The following is a 22,754-nucleotide window of genomic DNA, read 5'->3' as shown; positions in this document are numbered from 1 at the left end:
GTGCTGGGAAAATGCTCTTGTCTAATTTGATTAGGTTCAGTTATCCTGTGTTGGGGAGATGACAACCCTGGCATCCCAGAAAATCTGGGCAACAGGCAGTGCCCAGGCCTTTTCTGTGGCTGCCATGGTAACTCTGTAGCTGGGCTTCAAAAGTTGAACCCCTGTAAAAAGAGAAATCCTCTCAAACTTTAGCCTGAACCGGCATTCTTTTAAAATCAGCCTGAGATTCATGATCAGCTTACAAAGATGACAGTTTTCCAGCATGGATGTGGCTTGCCCAGCAGCTATGGTGCCTGAGGACTCCCACTGAGTCCTGCTTGCTGTAGTGTCATGGTCAGCACTTGCAGCCATCCCTTTGCTTATAACACCCTAAAAATCAAAAGCATTCTGCTATTTCTTCTTGCTGTTCTACTGTGACCTATTTCTTTACCTTTCCCCAGCTTTCTAATATTGGTTCTTCTGTCAAGCCTTTGGGTAAACCCTTGGATGTTGTTCTCTACTATTGCTCCCCAAGTGAGTTTAGCAGCTCTGCTCCTGGTTTTGCATTCCATAAGCCACAGGATCCCAAAACATTTAGTGCCCAGAGGTATCCAGGAGAGAGAAAAATGAGCCATGGGAAAATGAGGCTTTGTGTTATTTAAAAGACAGGGTGTCTGCAGCTTTTCAGGCCCTGATTTGCCAAGGCACCTATGCACGTGCTTCATTTCAGGAGCACCTTCATTGCTTTCACTTGCAGGCCCGTGGTTACACTCATGATTAATTATTTTCCTGAGTTAGTGGTGCTTTGGCCTCTCACCTGAAGGGCACTACAACCTTCTATAGAGGATCCCTGTGTCTGGGGCACTCTCCTTGGCATGCATGCACTGCTGTTTGGATCCATGTTTGTTTGCATCTCAGTGGTGTCATGGGCTGTACTGCAGTGTGAAAGTCAGGAGCAGGATGCTGCATTGCCAGGCATCCATGAAACTCTCAGAAATTAGAAGTCCTGAGTTTAGTGTGAGCATTAAAACAATGATGTCAATAATTATTTTCTGAAAAAAAAATTAAATTTTCTCTGTTGACAGAGAAAAAAGAAGATTGTGCTTTGTGGTGCTTAATTCATTTGGCTCTTTGGCAAGATAGATGATAAATCACTTAAATTAGGAGTTGTGGGAGCCAATTACTGCCAGATATTCCTGTGTTCTGTGCCTCCAGCAGCATGGCAGCAACACTGGTACAGGCAGTGAGTTCTGCAGACATTTACTAATCAAAGTAAAAAGCAGTAGACAATCCAAATGAAAAGAAGATGAAAAAAATTACCCTGCACACAATTTCCATCTCCTCTAGTTGCAAGTACCAAGACCAGACTGGGTGATAGCTGTAACTTGTTTGTGATTCACTGTCTGAGGATGTTGAAGGCAATTTATCTACTTACATAGTGGTGACTGGAGACCTCAGTTGGCTGGGACTATGACTGTCAAGGCCATCATCTTTGTCCTATAGGATATTTTTCTATTAGTCATCCTAAGGTTTTGCATGTCTGACCCAGATTTTCAAAACCTGACAATCCTAGACATACATCTTTATTCTCTGCATATGTGTGAGCATGAATGATGAGTGCACCTCATCCAAGAAGCATTGCATGTTCTGCAGTTTGGAAGGCGAGGTTTAAAAGAAAAATGAAGTAAAAAAGAGGAAGAAGAGTGCTTTCATAAAGGTCAGCACCTGAATTATTGTTTTAAAGTTGTTCTACTTAGTTGTGCCCTCCAACATTACAAGTCCACAAGTGGGGTGCTTTTGGTAGCTTTGATGGAAGTCACTTTGAATTATCCCATAAGCTTTAATCATGTCCTTACCTCTTTTGTTTTATAGTTTTCAGTAAAATAGAAATGTGTGCATGGGGATTACTCATTGGAGTGAAAAAAAAAAAAGTGAAGGACTGAGTCTTTGAATTAAGTTTTAACATTTCAAGATGAACTTTCTAAACATGGAATGAGAGCTGGGCTGCTCTGTAAACAAATACACAAATACACTCTGAAGAGTGTAAAGATAAATCAGCTTCCCTAGTCACTTTTGCATTTCTGTGAACCAGAGAGTACAAACAAAAGAGGAGGCCAGAAGGCTGCTGCTTGTTGTGAAATGTATAACATCCATTAAGTGCCTAATTTGCAAAAAGGAGTTGCTTTTGGAAATTGCTAGTCAGCAATGTCCTGCCATCAATGTCCTCCTTCACCCTGTTCGTGCTGTGGGTGGTAATGTGAGGACTGACTTGTGCTGGCTTGCCTTTAGCCAACCACCTGCTCCTGTCCTGATACCCAGCTGGGAGACTGGCACGGCTGGAGCTGTGGGAAAGCCAGAGCTCCATCAAGTGTGAATGTGCTTGGGTTTGCTTCATCACACAGTTGGGTCTGTTCCTATATGGCCTTCTGAGTTAAATTCAAATACACCAGCAAGGAAATGGTGAAGCCACTCACTGGGTTTCTGCACTTACTATCATTTTGCTTCAGCAGCTGCCTTTGTACTTTAGGTGACACCATCTCCCAAGGTGACATTAGCTGTGTTGTCATAGCACTAAATCTAGGTGTTAGACACAACTGAGTCAAGTGTGCAAAACTGAACAGGTATTTTTATTGTGAAAAACAATTGTTGCTAAATAACTACCTCACAAGGAAAATGTAATTATAAAAATTCTTTTCCAGCCCCTGCTCTAATTTAATGAACAGGGTTCTTCTGTACTGCTTTGCAGACATGAGCTGTTATTGAATTACTGTGTTAACTTGGGGTTGCTGTTTTACCTTTGCCCCACTCAGCAAAAGAGCTTTCAGACTTTTGAACTAGAAATTATATATTGAGTATTTCAACAGGACAAGGGGGAATGGTTTTAAACTAAAAGAGGGTAGATGTAGGCTAGATAAAAGGAAGAATTTTTTTGTGGTAAGGATGGTGGGCCAGTGGAACAGTTTGCCCCAGGAAATTGTGGATGCTCCTTCCCTATAAACATTCAAATTCAGGCTGGGTGGAGCTCTGAGCAACCTGGTTGAAATGCCCCTGCTTATTACAGGGGTTTGGACTATATGACCTATCTGACCGAAATTATTCCATTATTATCTCTGTCCTTCTAACTAGAATGGTGTTCATGAAAGAATTTGAGATTGATGGTATTTTAACTACATTCATTTTACCTTGTCTCATTGATGCAGTACCTGCCAACCAAAATTGAACAGGGCTGGGAAGAAGCTTTCTTTTTAAGAAGTATTCATTAATTCTTGCATAGAAAAAGGTTCATAAATTCTGTTTACATAATAGTGTCACCAGCAGATTCCTCCACAGGCTTCTAAGAGTTCAAGTTTGGGCTGAAAAGGTCAAGCAGCAGCTCCTTGAATAGACATACTTTCCAGGCTATTCTTTTCATTATGTGTTGGTTGGCTTTTGGCATTTTTAGTTGCTGTGGTATCTACCACAAATAAAAAAAAAAAGTAAGGAATAGCTGGAGAAGTGCATTGCTTGGCTGAGCAAGTTCTCAGGGTCTGGAGAGCACATGTTTGTCAGGTCTCTCATGCCAGAGTCCCCCTGCTACGTGACATGTTCCCTCCTCAGGATTCTCTCTGCCACAGGCACTGCTGCCAAGAGGCCAGAAGGAAGCTGTGTGTCCAGGTGTGCAGCCTTGCCATCCAGCCTGGAGCAGGGAATGTCACTCTGCTGTGCTGCCACCTGCCTGAGTCCAATCAGTAAGGCCACAGCTATTGTCCATTTTATTTCCAATTGACTTTGTCCTTCTCTTGTGAAACCACTGCCAACCCTGCCAGCAGGCTCAGCTGGCAAGGCCAACACCTCAAAATTAGAGGAAACAGAACACAGAACTTGCACTCTGACATGGCCTGGCTCGCTGCCCTGTAATGAGAGCTCTCCACTAAAATCTAAAGAGGGAATGGAACTACATATGAAGAAGAGGTCTCTTCAAATGAATATAAGTCCAAACATCTCATTTTGAGTTTTTGTGGGTGATGGTGTGTTTCCCACAGAAGAGGGTGTGCCCACAGAGCTTTCTTCTCTCATTGGCTGAGAACCATTTCAGGTCAAACAGGATCAGAGTGATGGAGATGCTATGCTGAAGGAGAACATTGACAAAACCTCCATTTTAATCAGGGCTGTCCACTGCAATAAGTGGATTAAAAAGTCTCTATTTAAAAATTGACTGCAAAGCTAACTTTATGTGTTTTTTGTAACTCTGAAGCAGCCCTGGCTCTCTGTATCACCTCTGGCTACCTCTGATAGGTATAGAAGTATAGAAGGAGGGGAAAGATATTAGTCTACTGCATGATCTTCGCTCTTTCTATTATTATTGGATTAATTATTTCCTTATCAAATAGAACTTGTTTTGTACTGGAAATTTCTACCGAAATTTTCAATTGCTTAAAGGCTGCAGGAAGATTTCAGCAGGATTTGAAATTATTCACTAGTTCCTTTGACTAGCTATTGTGTTGGTCACCTATTTTCAGAGGTGAATATTTTAATACAATCTTGACATTTTAACTTTTGAGCAATTTTTTCCAGCCTCCATGCAGACTTCTGACATGGGGATTGCAGCTGAACGTTCATTTTGCATGCTTAGGGCTTGTGATGATAAACTTCCCAAGAGCTATTCCTTTCCCACTGAGATGCAGCATGCCAAGAGAACTAATGGCACTCACTTAATCCATGGTTATCTTGGTCAAAGAAGAAAGACACCAAATTACTCTCTTCACTAAGAAAAGCCAAATACTAAAAAGTAACAGACAGTGGAACAAAGTGGATAAGATTAAATTAAAATAGAAAATATGTTATCCAAAATATTGCAGTACTGGAAAGAGATTTTAGAAAGCATTATGGTTATATTAAGCATTTCCTTTAGTGATAAAAATGTATAGGGCAGATGTGATTCTTCCCATTTAGCCATTACATTCAGAAAATTTTGTCAATATGTTTGCAGTATGTTGAAAGTAACAGCCGAGACTGTTTAACCTGAATTGTGGAAATATCTCACTTTGCTCTTCAGTGGAATTAATACCCAGGGGAACATGTCACCATTTCTGTCAGTGAGAACTCTTCTCAAATGGGAAAAAAAATCAATTCCATAATTAATCCAAAGTATTTTTCACATTTTTCTGGGGGAAACTATAAACAGTGGTTTTCTTTGCCCATCTCCATCTGGGAGAGAGTAATGTTTTTCACAGCAAAGGGTGTACCTCTGATTTTCATGGAAACCACTGTCAGATTCCAGGCAGAGAGGAAGATGTCTCTGCTACTTATTCAGAGGGCACAAGTTACTCTGTAAAGCCCTGCATGTTGCGATAAGGCACAGAAACCCCAAACTTTTGTACAGGTAGCAAGGGCACCTGATGGTTTTCAGAGAGGAGGAGGTTTATTTTCTTCACAGTGCGCTGTGTATTGTGTTGTACATCTCCACCCCAGAGCTGATAGCATTTAATTCACCCCATCATGGCACTTGTATTGTTTCTTCCCCTCTTGCAGCCCATCAGTGAACTCTGCAATCCTGCAATGTCTGGCACTGTCAGAGATACCGTCATTTTCACTTAGATCCAAAACAATAACGTGTTTGTGGGTTCATGAAGCCCTTGTGGCATCCCTCACCCTGAGCTGCACTCTGTACACGAACGCAACACGCGTAGCTACCAGGGATGAGCAGATGGTAGGTCACTGCTCATCTCTCATTAAGGCAATTAGTGACCTGTAGGAGATGATCAATCAGGGATTTTATCCATCTCGATGTGCCAGTGCCTGGTTGCCTGTACCGAAGGATTCTTTTTACAGCCCAGTTCTTAATTTCTCCCATTGCTGCTCATCATTATTATTATCCAAAGAGGCTTTTTGCTTCTGTTGGCAAAAGCAGAATCCCCCATGCCTCAGTTTTAGCAGCTAATGTCCACAATAGGGGCAACTGATCCAGCACAGGAGTTAAATATAACTGTGTCTAGTGTAAGGAGAAGATTTAATGGGAAATGGTTGGCATTCCTTCTTCCTAAAGGCATGGAGAGGGAGGGGGAAGAGAGAGAGAGAGAGGGAGAGAGAGACGTACACAGACAGACACACGCATCCCATAGTGAGGGCAGAGGCAGAGAGCAGGCAAGGCAGAGAGGGAGAGAGGGGAGAGAGAGAGACCCAAAGCAGCCTTGTGCCTCTGAGGTGGGATCTGCCAGGGCACAGCCAGCATGTTGGTGCTCAGCCCGCTTTTCCCGGGATCTTACCTGCTGCTTTTCTTCTGCTTTGCTTTGTCTCAGACTCCGTACGCTGACAATGTCTTCTCATTTTCAGCAGGTAAATTGCTTTAAGTCATTACTTTTCCTCGCTTGGAGCACTCTGCACTCTGATTCTTGCACTTTCTGGTGATTGGGAACACAGGAGGAAAAAAACCCCTTCGAATTGCAGATCCCAGCTGAGGGATTTTGCATTGCAGATCTGCTCTGCCACAAGTCAGGATATTTTGTTGCTTGGTCGGTTTTGCTTTTTGCTTTATAATTTCTGGTTTTAAACCCCTCCCTTCCCTTCCCCATAAGAAATAATGGGCAAGATCCTCAGCTGTTCAAAAATGCTTTTTTTTCCATTGGCCTCTGTGGTGCTGTGCTAAGGCATGGATCTGGCCCAATTAGTTTATTACTTGCATGTCTGCATGTTTCTTTCAGTTTTGGATTAGTTTAGGCAGAATACAGCAAGGGGAAGAAAATGAATCTCAATGTATATCTGCTTCTATAAATAAAGCCCTGACCTCAATGAGTGCTGCCGGAGCCCGGCTGGATGTTAGCAGAATAAACATCATCTGGCTCTGGCTATGACACTAACAAATACTCGGATGACTTACATAGCAAACAAGAGCCCAGTGCATGGAAAATCCCTGCTAGGCAAAGACAAAACAAATTATTTGTCAGCTGAGCCAGGGCACTGGAAATCCCTCTTAATAGATTTTACAGTTTCAGCAGCAGGACTTCCCTTCAGTCACATTCTGTGTGAAGGAAGGGGAAAGGTGGCGACAGCTCTGACCCCATCTTCTTTGAGGAACTTCCACCAGTTTATGGCAAATTGCTGTCTCCCACTTTCTGTCTCTTATTCCGTATCAATAGAGATGCTTCTAACTAATGTCCTGTGTTCCTTGTGTCAGATTTGAGATGGTTCCACTGAGGTTGGCAGGTCAGGGCCTGCTGTACCTATAGATCCTCCCCATGGCTTTCACAGTGATCAGAGGGCTGCGTATTTTAAGTCTGTACATAAAATCAAACCTAGACATGGACTTAAAGGCACACAGCCTTTCTTGCTCTCAAATCCCTCTGCTCTACCCATGAAGCCAAATGGTTTACATTCAAGCTCTCTAAGATGCTGAAAAGCCTTTAAATTTGTTACCATTTCTTTTCGACTGGGATGTGCTTTTTCCGTAATGTTGAGGTTAGTTAACAATGAGGTACAGGAATCACCAGGATTTATTTTCCCTGATGTACTCCAAATTGCTTTGCAATAACATCAGACCTCAAAACTTGTTTTGAAGACCTTTGTGTTTCTTTGACACCTGCAGATGACACACAGGCAAGCACGAATGTGATGTTTCCCTTGCCTTCTCCTGTGCCTCACACTTGTGTGTCTACAGAAGGCATTTGAGTTGTCTTGTTAAATAATAGTTCAACAAATAACCTTCCCCTAAAAAGAGGGAAGACTTGTCATCTCAGCTGAAACCATAGTAGAAGAGGTAAACATGAAGGAAAATGCCAGAGCCTATTCCTTGCAGTGGAGCGTTTTCCAGAGGGCAGTCCTGGGCTCTTGTCTGCAAGATCCCATTGGGCAGATCCCCACTCCACAGTCTGCTCCATGGTGAAGTCCAACACTGCTCTTCTGGCCAAGACAATGAAAGTCACCTTTATATCCAACAAGCTCTTAGTGAGGCTCCTGCCATGAATGAATTGTCAATGTTTTCTTGATAATATGTGGAAAAAATAGCAGTTGGCCAAAGATTCTGTCATAATTCCATAGCCACAGGGCTGGATTGAGACATACCTATGTGTCATTATTACATGCTAATCAGGGCTATTTGGTATTAAAAATATATAATAAGGTATGCCTTTAGAGCTTTGGTTGCATCTGCATTTTAAGAAACTTCTAAGAAAAAAAACAGTAAGTTCTGATTTTTCTGGTAGAAATCTGACAGTGGGCACAGAAGATGAATTAATTCCGTTTACTCTGCAGGTGAATTAATTCTGCTTACATTCTCAGTTATTTTAGTGATTGCTCAAATGTTTTCTGACTGTCAGCTGAGTCAATTATTTGTATTCGGCACCAAGATGCAATTTCACATTTGAAGAATGAATTTCAACAGCGCACTTTCAAATTCTGGAACTAATCCCATTTAGCAGAGAGAATGTTCTTAAGTGATGGCTTGTCTTTCCTCTAGTTGGAAAAAAACATTCAGGTTTTTTTCAGGTGTGTCTGGAAACTTCTAGCCTAAAAGTACTTTTATTTCTGTCCTCACACATCTTTGCATAGCAACAGGTCACAAATAAAAAGGCTTACAGGTCCCAAAGCAGTAACTAGAAAGCAAAGGGGAAACAGCCTGTAGGGTGAAAAAGTGTTTGTACAATAACTGGGGAAAGAGGAATAATCTGGGTCTTTGTTTTCTGCCAACTCCACCTTAGAGTCCCATCAGCCTCAAGCAACAGTGCATCCTTGTTTCTAGAAGTATTTTGAGGGTCATGTCAGATCCAAAGAGTTGAGTCTCATGGTGCTGAAGTGTCATTTCTGGAGAAAATGTTCCAGGGAGTGATATTATAACATGTTACAAGTATTATAACATGTAAGAAGAGCATCTAGCTGTGGTTCATATGGCAGTGAAGACCCCAGGGTGGGTAGCTCGGCCCCTGGAGACAGCAGATTATTTTCAGGGTAACCTGTCATACCCCACCCTTACACCACTTGTGTTTGTGGTGTCATTTACATCTATTTTTCAGAGCTCTGCCCTGCTCAGGTTCCCGAACTGCTGCACTCACATGATGAAGGCATGAGTTCTGTAGTCATTTTTAGTAGGGCTATATGAACCAGTCTGCACCTTGTAAGAACCAGCCTGAAGGAAGCCACCTTCCAAATTCAGGTAGTAGAAAGACTCTCTTCCTCCCCTTCTCCTTCCTTCTCCTCCCCTTTACTGCTCATCCAGGCCCATCAAGGTTTTGCAGAGAGATGGGACAGTATTTAAATTACCAGAAGCATCCAAAGAAAAAGAGCTGCATCTCAGTGCATCTTCTGGCCTTCTATGCATGCCACAGGTGCATCCCTTGATTCAGTTGGCTCCTACAGTCAATATTGATTCCTAGTCCTTTGGAAATATTATGGTGGATCAGTTTAAAAGAACTCAATGGGATATCAGAGCACTATTGGCAGTATCCCTCACACTTTCTTTGCCTTTGTCCTCTTATTTTCCTGAAGAAAGGGAACTTTATATCTCACTGGGCATTAGGTTATCCCCTTTGACTCAGGAAGGTATAATATTTGCAGCCAGACTTCATGTGGCAGAGCTGCAGGAAAGAATTGAGTTTTTTTGTGAACTGACACTGTTGGAGCCGTGGTGATGGGCAAGGTGGGCTGGGAAGAGCAGGGTGGGGTGTGAGGGGTGTCACTGTGTGGGGTGACAGCCATGGCTGGGCAGCTCAGAGAAGGGACCTTGGGAGCCACTGGGGTGCTGTGCTGCGGGCAGGGGGCATTGAGCATTTGTGAGAGAAACAGCAGGAGAGAAAAGACACAGAAACAAGGGATGATTCCTGACATTGGGGGAGTTGGGATCAGAGCTGTCTTTCTATAAAAGGAACATCTGACCCCATCATCAGGATTTGGTTTTCTTTTCCCTGCAGGAATCCAAACTATTGTCATAATGGACAGCAAAGGTGTCAGGTGGATGTATTTTGTTTCTAAAGAGAGTAATTGTAAATATTTATTTGTGTAAAATCACAAGACAATGACTTATCAGAGTGTTTGCAAGAGAAAGGAAGTTGCAGAAGGAATTTAAAACAAGATGAAAAGTAAAAGCTTGAAGACTCTCAAAAGGCAGCAGCCAGAGCCTGCTGGGAAAACAGCCCAAAGGGTGACTAGCAAGCAGAAATATCAGACCAGGGAAGGAAGCCTGGTTCTGCTCTGTAAAGTCAGCATGGCCCAGGAGGTGCTGAGCATCCTGGTACCACTGGTCAGTCGGTTTCTCATAGAACAAACATAAGCAGGAAAGCTGGGGTTAGATTAAAATTCCTGATGGAAATGAGCGACTGGCAAAGGCTACAGCTTAGAAGAAGGAAAGCAAAGTATCATTGGCCATGAGAGGGCAGTCACCCAGCTGTGGGGCTGGGCAGCCAAAGGTCCTGGGCCGGGATGTCTGAGAGCTTTCTGTCTTGTTTGTGATTCATATGAGCCTGAAAGGGAAACAAAATATTCTTTCAGTAGATTCTCTGTTTAGCTTCAGAGAAGAAAATAACCTTGGGATTGGCTGGTTTAACTTGGTAGCCCACATGAGAAGCTGGAAAGTTAAGCCAAAAGAAGGAAGGTATATGGCTACCTTTCTAAGCTGATAAAGAGGACAATTCCTGAGCAGCCTCTGGGGAAAGGCTTGGACTGGTAGCAAATTTACAACCTGGCCTGGTGTGGTTACTGTTGCTTCAAGCGAATGGGTCTTTAAATAAGCAGAGTTTTAAAACCTACCTGATTTGACTTTACCTGTATATTCTCCCCTGGCAGATATGACCTGTGAAAATCCCAGACTGGGTGTCCTGCTCTGGTCAATGTAGATGATACTCAGGAAAGAAACCACCTTAGGCCTCACAGAGCTTCTCTGGTGTGTGTGCTGTGCTGAGTAAGGTGAGAGCAGAGCAGCCACATGGCTGCACAGCCTGTCCTGACTCCGAGCCTGCATCCACCTTCTCCTCAGCAAGGGCAAAGGAAGGGAACCCTGATGTCATCCTCAGTAGCCAAGGTCCCCCAGAGATGCTCTGAAATTCACAGTAAACCAGTGAGCAGGAGCCCACTTGATCCTGTGGGTAAGGGACAAGGAAAGGACATCAGAGGCAGTTCAGGAACTTGGGCATTTGCCTTGCAGCAGTAAACACAAATCAGAAGAGGACATGGCCTCTAGTGAGGAAGCTGAAACCTGTTTGCAGCAAAGCTCTTTAAGTGCAGCCCTGGCCTTGCATGCAGGAGAAGGAAGAGGCTTCTGACATATTTATGGCATTACTGGTTGACAAGGTGCTTGTCTTGACAAAAAAGTTCACTGATAATGCAAATGAAGGGAAGGGGTTCAGTGAAATGCTGTTGAAGGAGAATATTGTGACATTCACTTGTTGGGTTGTGAAGAAGTCCTCCAGCTGCCAGGGACAGAGGCCAGTACAGGAGCTGAGGCAGTGCCCGCTTGGCTTTCCAGCAAAGGAAGCAGTAACTGATCTGCAGGTTTCTCCATAACCTCTGAGTGCTTCTGACAGGCAGCACTTCCCAAAGGGAACCTCAGCTGAAAGTGATCCATGGCTGACGTGGACATCCAGCTGCTCCAGGCTGTCCATGCTGCACCCTTGCGATGAATGAGGAGAGCACTGGCTGTACCCATGGGTATGGGACATGTTGGTCAATACCACATTTTCGTTATGAGCAGACTGAAAGGTGGAGGCTTAAATTCCAGCAAAGCAGAGCAAGCTGTTTCAAAATCAGGTGTTTTCACTGAAAGGATAGAAGCTCACCAACAAGCAATCCAAAGTGCTGCAAAATCAGCTTAGTCCCCGTGTAGCTGTAGAGAGATGGTGCTTGTAGCTCTCTGCCTTTGGTACAGACAGTTCATTTGTGGGCATGCCAATATTACCAAAGCCCTGCACAGGAGGGGAACAGTCTGTGGCTTCACATTTTAGCCTCCTTGCATTTGACAATCTATTTCCTATCAGACACTGAGGCTTCCCATGGATGGGCTATTGGCACAGAAGCACCAGCAGTGCAGCTGCAGCAAAAGAAACATCTAATATCAGTTAAAACCTTAGAAAAGTATCACTTGTGTTTAGAAAGGAGGACATTTGTGGTCACAATAGACCCTGTATCCCTGCAGTCTTTAACTCCTGGTGCAAGGGTGGTGTGTGGCTGCAGACTCAGCTGTGGTGCAGCACAACCAGGACACAGCTGGGAGATCTGTCTGGTGCTGCAGCTTAGAAGGTAGAAAAGAACAGGGCAAGACCTTCAAATCTGGGGGAATTGTTTGAGGAAGATCAGAAATAAACAAGAGAGGAAAAACTCTACAGGAATTAACTGACCCCAGCCTAGGTGTTCTACTTCTTCCTTTTTCATCTCCAGGGAATCACCCCTTTAATGGGAAGGAAATTGTGGGGACTCTTCCTGTAGTCACACAGCTGTGATGGTAAAAGAGCATTTGGGAAGACAAGGTGGATGTAGGAAAAGCACAGAGGAGAACTGAAATATTGTGGGGAAAAGAGGTCCACCACTTTCCTCAGGAACTAGCAAGAAGGTAATGGATAAATGTAGGCTTCTGGGGAGTGCACACAAGTAAAGGCAGTGCTACCATTTCAGTTTTCTTCTACCCAGGGAAGTGATTATGGAGTATTTTTACCAGCCTCTTGAAACTACAAAGTTTACCATTTTTTCCAATACGAAGTCAATACATAGTTGGGCTTTTGGTCAAAGGCAGAAGAACAAAGTTTTCTGGCTTGGGAATCTGTTGTGGCAAGGGAGTCATGAGGAATTAATCTAGTTGATGGCAACAGGCTTTCAAATAAGAATTGAGAGGGTTTTCTCTGAAGTCTTTTTGAGCACACAGCAACACCCACAGTCTCATAGGGATTGTCTGGGACTGTCTGAGCATATGGTGGAGCAACATCAAAGTCAAGTACATGTTTGATCTCTGCCAGCACTGACAGATTATGATCTTGCACTTGCAGAAGGGTGGAACTGGTGTCTCTCAGCTTTGTTGCTACTGATCTTACACAAAGTGGGAGAGGACTGTGTGGCACTGAATGACATACAGAAGTCTTTCAGGCCATCCTGCTTTAATCTTTCAGGCTTCAGGCTCTTCTACAGATTACAGTAAATTCTTAGGCTTTAATACTCAGAGTATTTATACTAATGCTCTGTGTGAAGAGCAGTTGAGTTTTATGATCTGGCTCATAAAACGAGTTGAGATATTGTAATTCACCAGATGGTACTGTAATTGAGTTATCCCTGGACGTGGGGGACTTGCTTAACTTCTCTGTGCCTCAGTTTCTCATGCAATGGTGGGGAGTGCATAGAATTGTCAACATTGTTTAGCAGTGCCTAGGGCTCTGGAGCTCTGCAAGTGAAAGGCAATAGAAGGAAAATTGCACAGAATGGCCCTGTCATGGTTATTAGGATTTATAAGACACGGGTTTATTTTTCAAACCCGTTTTATAACCCACTGAAGTGTTACACCCATTAGATTTTACTGGGATTTTTCATTGTTTTGTGAAACAGAATGCAGAGCCAACACAAGCAAATCCTGCTCTCTCTCTCTCCCTCTCTGTACTGATCTCAGAATTTTCCTTCTGTAATCAGTCTGAGAGAACAGTGCATAATCTTCTGGCATCCGTGTTGTCCTCGTACATGCCCATACACACAGATAAAATGTCTGAAATGTTACATACAGGGGTTAAAAGACCCTTCCTTTGCTAAAAAATCCCACAGGCCCCTTTTCTCTCCCACACCTTGCTGTGCCTGCAGTGTTTTTTAGGGCTGACCTCAGAGATGCAGCCACCCCTCTCTCCCAGCTCTCCCAGAGCTGCTGAGGGACGTGGGCCCAGTGTTAGGTGGGGATAGAGGACAGAGAGTCCTTGCTGCTGTGGCCAGGTGAATCTCCAGTCCCATTGTCCAGGCAGAGTGCCAGGGATCATGCAGTTGTCAAGCTTTGGGAACACTGACTGATTTTTAAATACATTTATTTATTTATTTGTTTGTTTATTTATTTATTTATTTCTGACAGTTTCTGAGTGTGCATCAGCTAGTGAAGTACTGCTGCTGCAGCCTGTGATTCTTCAGAGATTAAAAATGGGGCGCTTTCAAATTTCTATGAGATTTTCTTGACTGTGCTAAATTAACATTTAGAACTTAGTGGTCTTTTTCAGCCTAAAGAATGTTATGGTTCTATTAAAAGAAACTTGCAAGGTTTCATCTGGATTTCTTCATTTTCTCAAATTAATTGAAATAATTTCTGATCTGCTTTGTTCTGTATCTAAAGAGTCTGAACTGAAGCCCATCTTAAGCAAAGGGAAATTAGTAGCAGGGCAGAGCTTCATCTCTGTGTCTCATTTTGTAATTCCCACAGGAATTTCATGGGTCACCACCTCCTCCACACAGACACCATTACCTAAGCTTGATCTATTTCTTTCGCATATTTAATGTGGTTTATAGGAAAGGATATATTGCAGCCATCAACTATAAGGTTCAAGTTCAAAAATGTTTTAAGAGGTGCAGAAAATTCACTAACCTGACTGTTCAACCCAGCTCCAAACACAAGGTGTATTCTCATCTCTGCTTATATGGCCTTAAAGCACACTTTGAGTCAAAAAGTTTCATAAAACACTCTTTAAAGAAGCATTGGTAATGCTGGCACTTATCTTTGGCATTTTGAAGGAGAGCTTAATACCTGCATCTGCTCTGTAGATAAAGGCACCTTTAACAAGCTCCTAAGCTTTCCTAACTAAAGAGGAAAACGTGCCCCGGTTGCTTGCAGTAGATGTCCAGACTGGAGCTGGGTGGCTGCAGCCTGTGGGGCTCTGCTGTCCTTGCAAGGAGGCTGAGAGGAGCCTGAATGAATGACAACAAAGCAGATGAAAGGCTCAGTTTCAGCTGGACAAGCCCACAGTCATTAACTGGCTGCTCTGCCCAGCTGGTTTATGATTAATTCTGAGTGCCATCGGCAGGGGAGAAGCATCTGTGGTGGGTGTCAGCACAGCCCTGCCTGTCGCAGGCTGGGCAAGCCACCAGCCCTGCTCTCAGGGTGAGACTTTGGGTCGCAGCTCAGCTTCCCACCCGGGCTTGCTGGATCAATGTGGTCATAAATAGGAAGGGAAACACATGTTAAGTATCCTTTTCCTTTCTTGTCCTTTTGTCCTGGCGTTCAGCCTACAGCTTTGTGATTTTAGGAGGAAAGTCACTTTCATGGTTTATTTATGATTTTTTTTTCAGTGAAATCTTGTAAATCTGACCTGAATCCAGCAGAATATCTTTGGTATTTCTGTTGCAGCTGTGGGGTTATGGATTTCTCTAGGATCTGCCCTAGGAGGCTTCACAGACCTCATATGAGCCCCGCTCCAGGGGACTCAGCCTGGGTGAAGGTTTCTCTCTGGCTCTGTGTTGTGCCAACTTGAGTAAGAGTTCCCAAATCCCAGCTATGGTCACAAGAAATCTGCAGCAGCAAAATGAAACATCACACCTTAGCTAAAGTATGTTCTTTCCTGAAGCTACCATTGGCAGTATATCCATAGATTTATAAAGTCACTTTCTGGAACTGGATTAACTCATAGCCTTGACCATAAAAATAAGCTGAGAATGTAAACATGTTCTATTTCAAAGGTGATTATTTAAATTTTTATGTTCTTTGAAAACAACTGCCTCTTGGACAAGTCCTAAAAGGATATTTTCACTTTGTCTTTTTTTCTTATTGAACATGTTCTTTGGCATTGGAGTTGTTGAAAGAGCAGCTTCCTACACGCATGCTCCGTGTGGGCAGGCTCTTCATATTTCACAGAAAACTATGGCAGTCCTATTCTTGGGCTGAGATTTTTTCCACTGATGGGGACTGGAGTATTCTGAAGCTGTGTTTAGCAAACAAAGCTAACCTGGAGCCTAAAAATACACATTGCATTTGCTAAGAGCCTGTGAGCCTGCCAAGGTAACCCTTTTGTGATATAAATCAAGGCAATACTGTAATAGTTGTACATCCTGGACCCATTGCAGTTACTGACAGAACCCATAGCAAAGAAATGTGGTGCTTACTGGAAGATCAGATTACAGCAGTCCTACCTGCAGTCTCTTTGTGAATCATTGGGGTTTTTGCTCCTTCTGCTGCCCTATCACTTTTCATACCTGAGTGGGGAAAGTTTTTGGGTCTAGAATCGGTCTTTTCTTAAATATTTTCTTGAAAAATGCACCTTCCAGAGCAGAGCCAGGGTTACTGATGGAGCCCCTGAAATATTAACTACCCAAGTCATTACATAATTAATACCTGTCCTATATAGCAATATCTTTACTATTAATGGTATGCAATTACTTGGTATATAATAATAGTGTCTATTAGGATTTAGTATCTATCTAAAGGAATAGCATCTATTAGTAATAGTGTCTAATAATATCTACAGTAATAGTATATATTGCTATTACTGGTAGTTAGATTTTGCTTGTCTCCTCACTGAGATCAGTGCATGCTACCACTGTTCATACCAGCAAACCCAGAGTGGGCTTCAGCCTAACTTGTGTTACAGTAGCATAAAGACTGAAATGAGGGGCTTTTTTTTACCCTCTCACTTAGGTATAGTGTTTTTCACAATAAAGCTCTTCCACAGATTTTCAGGCTTTTCTTCTAAAAAGGAGAATCCAAATTTTTATAACGCAGGACTGGAATTTACTCTTGAGGATGTGACAAGTATCATATCAGAACTATAGCTGCACATCTATATTTAATCTTATATTTGCAAAATATTTAAAGAACAACATTTTTTTTAAAGTAGCAGTACAACTGCAGTAATGTAAATCTTTTTTTCTGCACAAAAAGAATTGGCAGTAGAGATATCTTAGCAACTAAGCCACATCAGGCTAGTTTTGATATTCTTATTCTCACTGAATGACAATAATCCTATTGAAATTTTAACTAAACCATGAAATGCGGTGATACTAAGAAAAATTATGTTGGAATGTGGCCTAAAATAAAGCTATAATCACACTTTATACCCTGTTAAATTACAAGTTGTCCATTACCTTAATATTGCACTATTTTGTCCAAATGCAATATGTTCAAATTCAATCCTGAAACACAGACAACCACAGAAGTTGTGTGTTAAAAATTGAAAAACTTGTTTACAGCTGCATAACAGTGACTGAATTCAGGTTAAGCCAATATAAAACTCAACTCTTAATATCTTGGTATTTTATTACATGTAAGTGCTGGAGACAAGTGACTCCTACCTCTGTTACTTTTTAAAAGACATTGGCATTTTCAGTGCATATTTAAAGCTTTAAAATGAAAAAAATATGCTTTTTTTTTTTTAAATAAATCTTCTGCCTTTCTCTTAAATTGAAGTTTTTGACTGAGTTTCAAACTTGTGAGGAAAAGTTGAAAAAGAGTCTTCATTGTGGACCCTTCCAGAATTCAACTGATTCAGGTCTCAAAGATATCATCACAAATAGTATTTTAATAGAGAAAAAACATCTGGATGGCATGAACTACCCCTGAACGCACCTGAATCCCACTCCTCTGGGCAGCTCTTTTCTGTGCTTCAGGACTGAGAAAATGCCATCCCCATTAACATGGGGTGGTGGAACTGAGGTAATACATTTTCTGAGACATTTGAAAAACTAGAACTCTGTTCTTCCCTTACCTTGAGATGTGACTAATATCCAGCCTGCAATTGATTTGCACTCAAATCTAGCAATTTCATCAGGTTTGTCTTCCCAGAAACTTAATTTAGAGATTTTCTATTAATACCAGATACTTCACCATAGGCTTTTCTTCTTGGCTCCCTGCCCCCCTTCAATTCACAGACACCCATTCCAGCTGCCACTAGCCAGAGGAAGAAACCAACAGGCATAAATAAATATTTGCTATCCTTGGAAAAACCTTTGAGGAAGGTCCTCACTCTGATCAGAGATGTGTTTCCCAAGAAGTAAATAAGATTCAAAGGAAAAAATACAGTGTATAAATGCACCATCTTAATATCCTTCTTTGTGAATTTTGGTCAGAGCATATTTTGATGCAAGTTTACCTCTCAGACAACATTAAATACACTGCCAAACACAGCTGAGATCCCGTCTTACCAGTCAGTCAGTGACAAAGTTGTCAGCTAAGTTGCAGCTGCTTGCAGCTCCAGAGGAAATACAAGTCAATGTGTTGTGGGACAGCTTCTCACTTCCCACTTAGCACAAAAATGCCTAAAGTGATTCAGTTCACAGGGAAGGTGATGGCCAACAGCACTGAGTGCTTTCCTGGTGGCAAGTGGGCTGTAGCAGGGACCAGAAGATGCTGTTTGTAACATCTTTTGGCTTTTGGAACAGAGGGTAGAGAAAACAATAAATGCCTGATTCATTTTCTGATGTGACCAATCTGGAATTTTCGAGATTCTGCCTGTGTCAGAGCCACATTTAGAGCTTAGAATTCTCCAAAGCCTTTGGCACAAAAAGAAACTTAGAGACTTTAGGGTTCACCAGGTTTCTTAAATCCCTGCTTGGATTACAGCAATTGATTGTAATCAATGCCTACAGGATGTAGGACAGTGTTCTGTGAAATGGCAACTTCTCTTGTTCTGTAAGAAATGATTGTGCTGTTCAAGACCACAGATGAGTGTTTGTCTTGAACAGATCTGCCTTGTTTGGAACAGAAGAAGCAGCACTGCAGAACATGCTGCCTCCTTGGCCCTCCTCCACCGCCCCTGCTCCCGCCACCGTACTTCAGGCACAGCTGGAGCACTGTAAGTGTGGCTTTCACTTCTTTTACATGAGCTTTAATGACAAAGAATGAAGCATCCTCTGAGTACATCTGGAGCACTGTAAGTCTGGCTTTCACTTCTTTTACATGAGCTTTAATGACAAAGAATGCAGCATCCTCTCGAGCACTGCTTCATGGTGTCACTCAGCAAACCTGCCTGGCAGTGCTGATGTGGCTCTGTGAGGACAATCACACAGCATCCCAGACTGGGGCTTGAAGTAAATATCAAATGGATCAAGGAATGAAATAAGGCTGGATTTGTTCCTGCAGTTAATTCAATTAACTTTAAATATTTCCCTTACTCTGCATTGAAACCTTCTTAGAGTGAGGCAATCCTGAACCAGAGGAAATGGCAAAGAAGTAAACCAGTAAGGACAGAAAGGCAATTTTCCATCCTGCACAATGATTCCTGGGTGTATATCCTGTTCTGCATCACATTTGCCTTACCTAGTAGGTGAAATGAAGATCCTGAAATCTTCCTGTGGAATCTACCCCCCACCATTTCATTTTGCAGAAACACATATGTGTTTGAGAGGCTGGTGTCAGTTTTCACTCACCCACCTATGCACAAACCTGTGATAAATGTCCATACACATATGCTGACATAAGCATGCGCAGGATACAATGGGAATAAGACATAGCAATTTGCCCAAGTACCCTTACTGCAGGTTCTGCTGACTACAGCATATCCTCCATCCCAGCATAAAGAATTCTTCTTCCTACTCAGCAATTCCTGTTCCTTAATTTTAATATTTATTTACCATATGCAAACACTGCAATTATTGCTAGTGTTCTAAATAAATGATGATTAAATAGTAAATAATGTAAATAATTTAAATCATATCAACAATGTAAATAATAATGTAAATAAATAATAATGTAAATGATAAAAATAGTAAATTATGTAAATCATAATAATAGTAAATAATAATTAGTAAGATGCCAGACAAGAAGTAACCCGAGAAGAAGTATGGTGTAAAATCCTCCATTGCCTTTTGATTGATCAGGATTGAACTCAGGCTGCTGTTCTCTCCAGGCCTCCCTCATTACCTCCCCTGCCTATGCCTTGATTTCCACAGAAAGGAGATCCAAAGACAGGATCTCTTTGGGAATGTTGTGTACTCCTTCAGTAAGGATGAGACTGGGACCAGGGTCTCTGAGATCCCTTCAGGCAGCTTAGAGAGTAATCTGAGTTAAAATCCCCCTTCACACCATCTCCCCATGAAAGCATGATATGAAAATAAGCAGTTACAAGCAGGGTGGGAGCCATGTGAATTAAACCATGAGCAGTTTGTTCTTTGGAGCCCGTAGTCAGAGCTTTACCGGAAAATGGCCTTTTCTTTAGGAAGCTGAAGATCAGTTGTTTCGGACCAGTGTTTCTGGCTCAGTGTTCATCTGTATTTCCAGGGGAGATCACTTTTGTCACAGGACATAAATAAAGTATTTCATTCATGAAAGCTTGATGTTTGAAGCCAGAAGATCAGGCATTCATTGATCATGTAAGGCACTGGCTCTGATCTGCAGTGGATGGATGCCTGCGGGTCAGCGTCTTCTGGAGCGAAGTTCACGCTGCCTGTGCCCTCCCTGGCTGAAGTCTCTATTTTTAGAGCAAGATGCTATTCCTGGAGAGGAGCTGCTGCTGGCAAAGTGGGACAGAGAGGGCAGGGTCAGGTCTAAGAATAGGCCAGGGTCCCACGCTGGCTCAGAGGGGAAGCCTGGCTGCAATGGGCCTCAGGGAGAGGAAGAGGAGGAAGAGGGGGAAGAGAAGGAAGCATGGGGCAGGAGGCTATACTGAAGTGCTAATGTTCAGGCATCCATGAAGATAACCTTGTGATAAGCCCCAGACTTCTCCCAAAGGGAGCAATAAACCCTTTTGAGGCTGTACTCTATGGTGGCTGGAATTTTATGCATTTCTTCAACAGGCTACATGTGGCTGCATGTTCACTCATATGTTTGATGTTTCATAGAAGCTGGATATGGAAGAGCTGTGCCATGAGCTCCAGATAATACAGGCTTCCACTCTGCCTGAATTGCACTGCTCTGCAGGGCCTCCTGGCCCCCAGGTGAGTGAGGCATGTGTGATGAAACCACATCATTCTCTCACTTGCTCATAAGTCCTTACAAAGCTGTGAAACACATGAAAATGCTTTTCACCACCCAATAAGCATGCCAAGCTCTGGCTAAAATTCATTTTGATATGACTTTGCATAAATCATGCAGGCTTTTTACCCTATGTTCTCAACCCTGCCTCACACACTTCATTCCATTTCAAGTTCACCCTTCATTTTTGTGGAGTTTTACAGCGGGTAGCACCCATCAAAAATCACAGATGTGTCATCACTTCCTTCAGATGCTTCTTGTCAGTCTTTTCTTTGCTTTAGACTCTGTTCTCTTTTTTGTGAGGACAAGAGCCTGTGGAGTGGATGCACAAGGTAAGAAATGGACTGGGATGTTAGCAGAGTACATCCCTGAGAAGGCAAACATCTACAGTAAAATCAGGGACAAGGAGAGGCTTAGCAGGGCACTGGGGTGGGAGTCAGGAGGTGCAGGGTCTGCTAGCTTGACCTGCAGTGTTTCTGCCTCTGACTTGCTGGATAACCTCAGACCAGTCTTTTTGACCTCACACCTCATTTTCTGCAATTTATTCTTTCAGAAATCTTCAGAGGAAGGTCAGAAATCTTAGAGTCGCATAGCAGTTTGAGTTGGAAGGGACCTTTAAAGGTCAGCAAGTAGAACCTCCCTACAATGAACAGAGACAATACAACCATACCAGGTTGCTCAGAACCCCATCCAACCTGGCCCTTTTCTTCTGAGGAAATGAGCTGCCCCTAGAGAGAAGTTTTTTATGAACATCTCTGTATTGTTGAAAGGATCATCCGTTTGCCTTTCCATTCCAGTTTCCTCCAAAGAAAATGGAGAGTTTTCATGGAGAGGTACTTCCAGTTCCTGCTGGGCAGTCCCAGTCCATGTGCTGTGCCTGGTGCCTTGGGACAATGAGCTTCCTCAACCCCCCTGGGTGCCAGTTTATTGCCACACAGCCCAGACACAGCTCAGGGCCTGTGCTCAGCAAAGCTGTGGCTGAGGCTTTGGCAGCCTGGGAAGCTAACAAGCACCCAAACACTATTTAAAAAGTATGGAAAACACATCAAAGTAAAGGCTCATTTATGTGGCCAAAGTAAAGGCTCAGTTATGTGGCAAAAAGCTTAGCTTTAATTATTTATAAGTCAGTACTTCAGAAGATAATTGAAGAGTATAGAAGTTTCAAGGTGAAAGCCACAAAGTCTTTTTATAGAATCATAGAATGGTTTGGGTTGGAAGAGATCACCTAGTTCCAACTCCCCATGAACTTTGTATTTATTGTTTTGCCATTTTGTCTTTGCTGAGATACAGGATGAAGAAGATTAATTTAGCTCATGAGAGTGGAAAAGTGTGGCCAGAAGTGATGCGTCGTGTTTGCCTAGTTCTGTCTTGAGGAAAGTCTCCTCTGCCCTATGAATCAGCCCTGCAGTGTGTTGGCCATGATCCAGATTGCTGTTCATATGAAAAATACACTTGTTATTTCAGTCTTTGCTAGACTGTTTAAAAAAAAAAAAACTCCTCTTGATAGTCTCTCTGACTTAAACTGCAAGAAAGTAATTTTAATTCTATTGTTCTACAATGTCCATTGCTATAAATAATATTAATCTTGCTACCAAATGACCTATGATGCCTCCAAGAACATTTTTAAATAGAGCAGGCTGGCAGGTTTTATCATAACAGCAGACAGTAGGATGGGTATAACATGGCTTTGGAATTTTTAATTACAAACTACAGTACTGTGCCTTGTACAGGACAATATTAGAACCAGCAGTCTTTTGGGAAATACTTTGTGACAATGGCCACCTGCAAAGAAATACTACCATTACAAAGACATCTAGTAATTACTTTCGAATTCTTCTGTAGCTTGCAGGGCTTTCAGATGAGTTGTAAAAGTTCATACTGTTGACTCATAGCTGAATTTTAATAAATTTTCATAAGAAGGAGAATTAGATTTGTAATGGTATAACTTTGAGTGTAATTCCTCCCA

General features: G+C 42.5%; 1 protein-coding gene across 1 annotated transcript in view; it reads left to right on the top strand.

Moving 5' to 3' along the window:
• The first annotated feature begins 6,188 nt into the window (after positions 1 to 6,188).
• The window catches only part of COLQ (collagen like tail subunit of asymmetric acetylcholinesterase), a 38,759-nt gene continuing 22,193 nt past the window's right edge, over positions 6,189 to 22,754 (top strand). The window contains exons 1-3 of the mRNA XM_059481095.1: positions 6,189 to 6,294; positions 18,562 to 18,671; positions 20,656 to 20,751. Of these exons, the coding sequence (XP_059337078.1) occupies positions 6,189 to 6,294; positions 18,562 to 18,671; positions 20,656 to 20,751 (312 nt within the window). The remainder of the gene's footprint in view (positions 6,295 to 18,561; positions 18,672 to 20,655; positions 20,752 to 22,754) is intronic.

The sequence above is a fragment of the Ammospiza nelsoni genome, chromosome 1, assembly GCF_027579445.1.
Source record: "Ammospiza nelsoni isolate bAmmNel1 chromosome 1, bAmmNel1.pri, whole genome shotgun sequence".
Lineage (NCBI taxonomy): Eukaryota > Metazoa > Chordata > Aves > Passeriformes > Passerellidae > Ammospiza > Ammospiza nelsoni.
The sequence above is the reverse complement of the archived record's forward strand: the minus strand, read 5'-3'. Positions and strand labels throughout refer to the sequence as shown.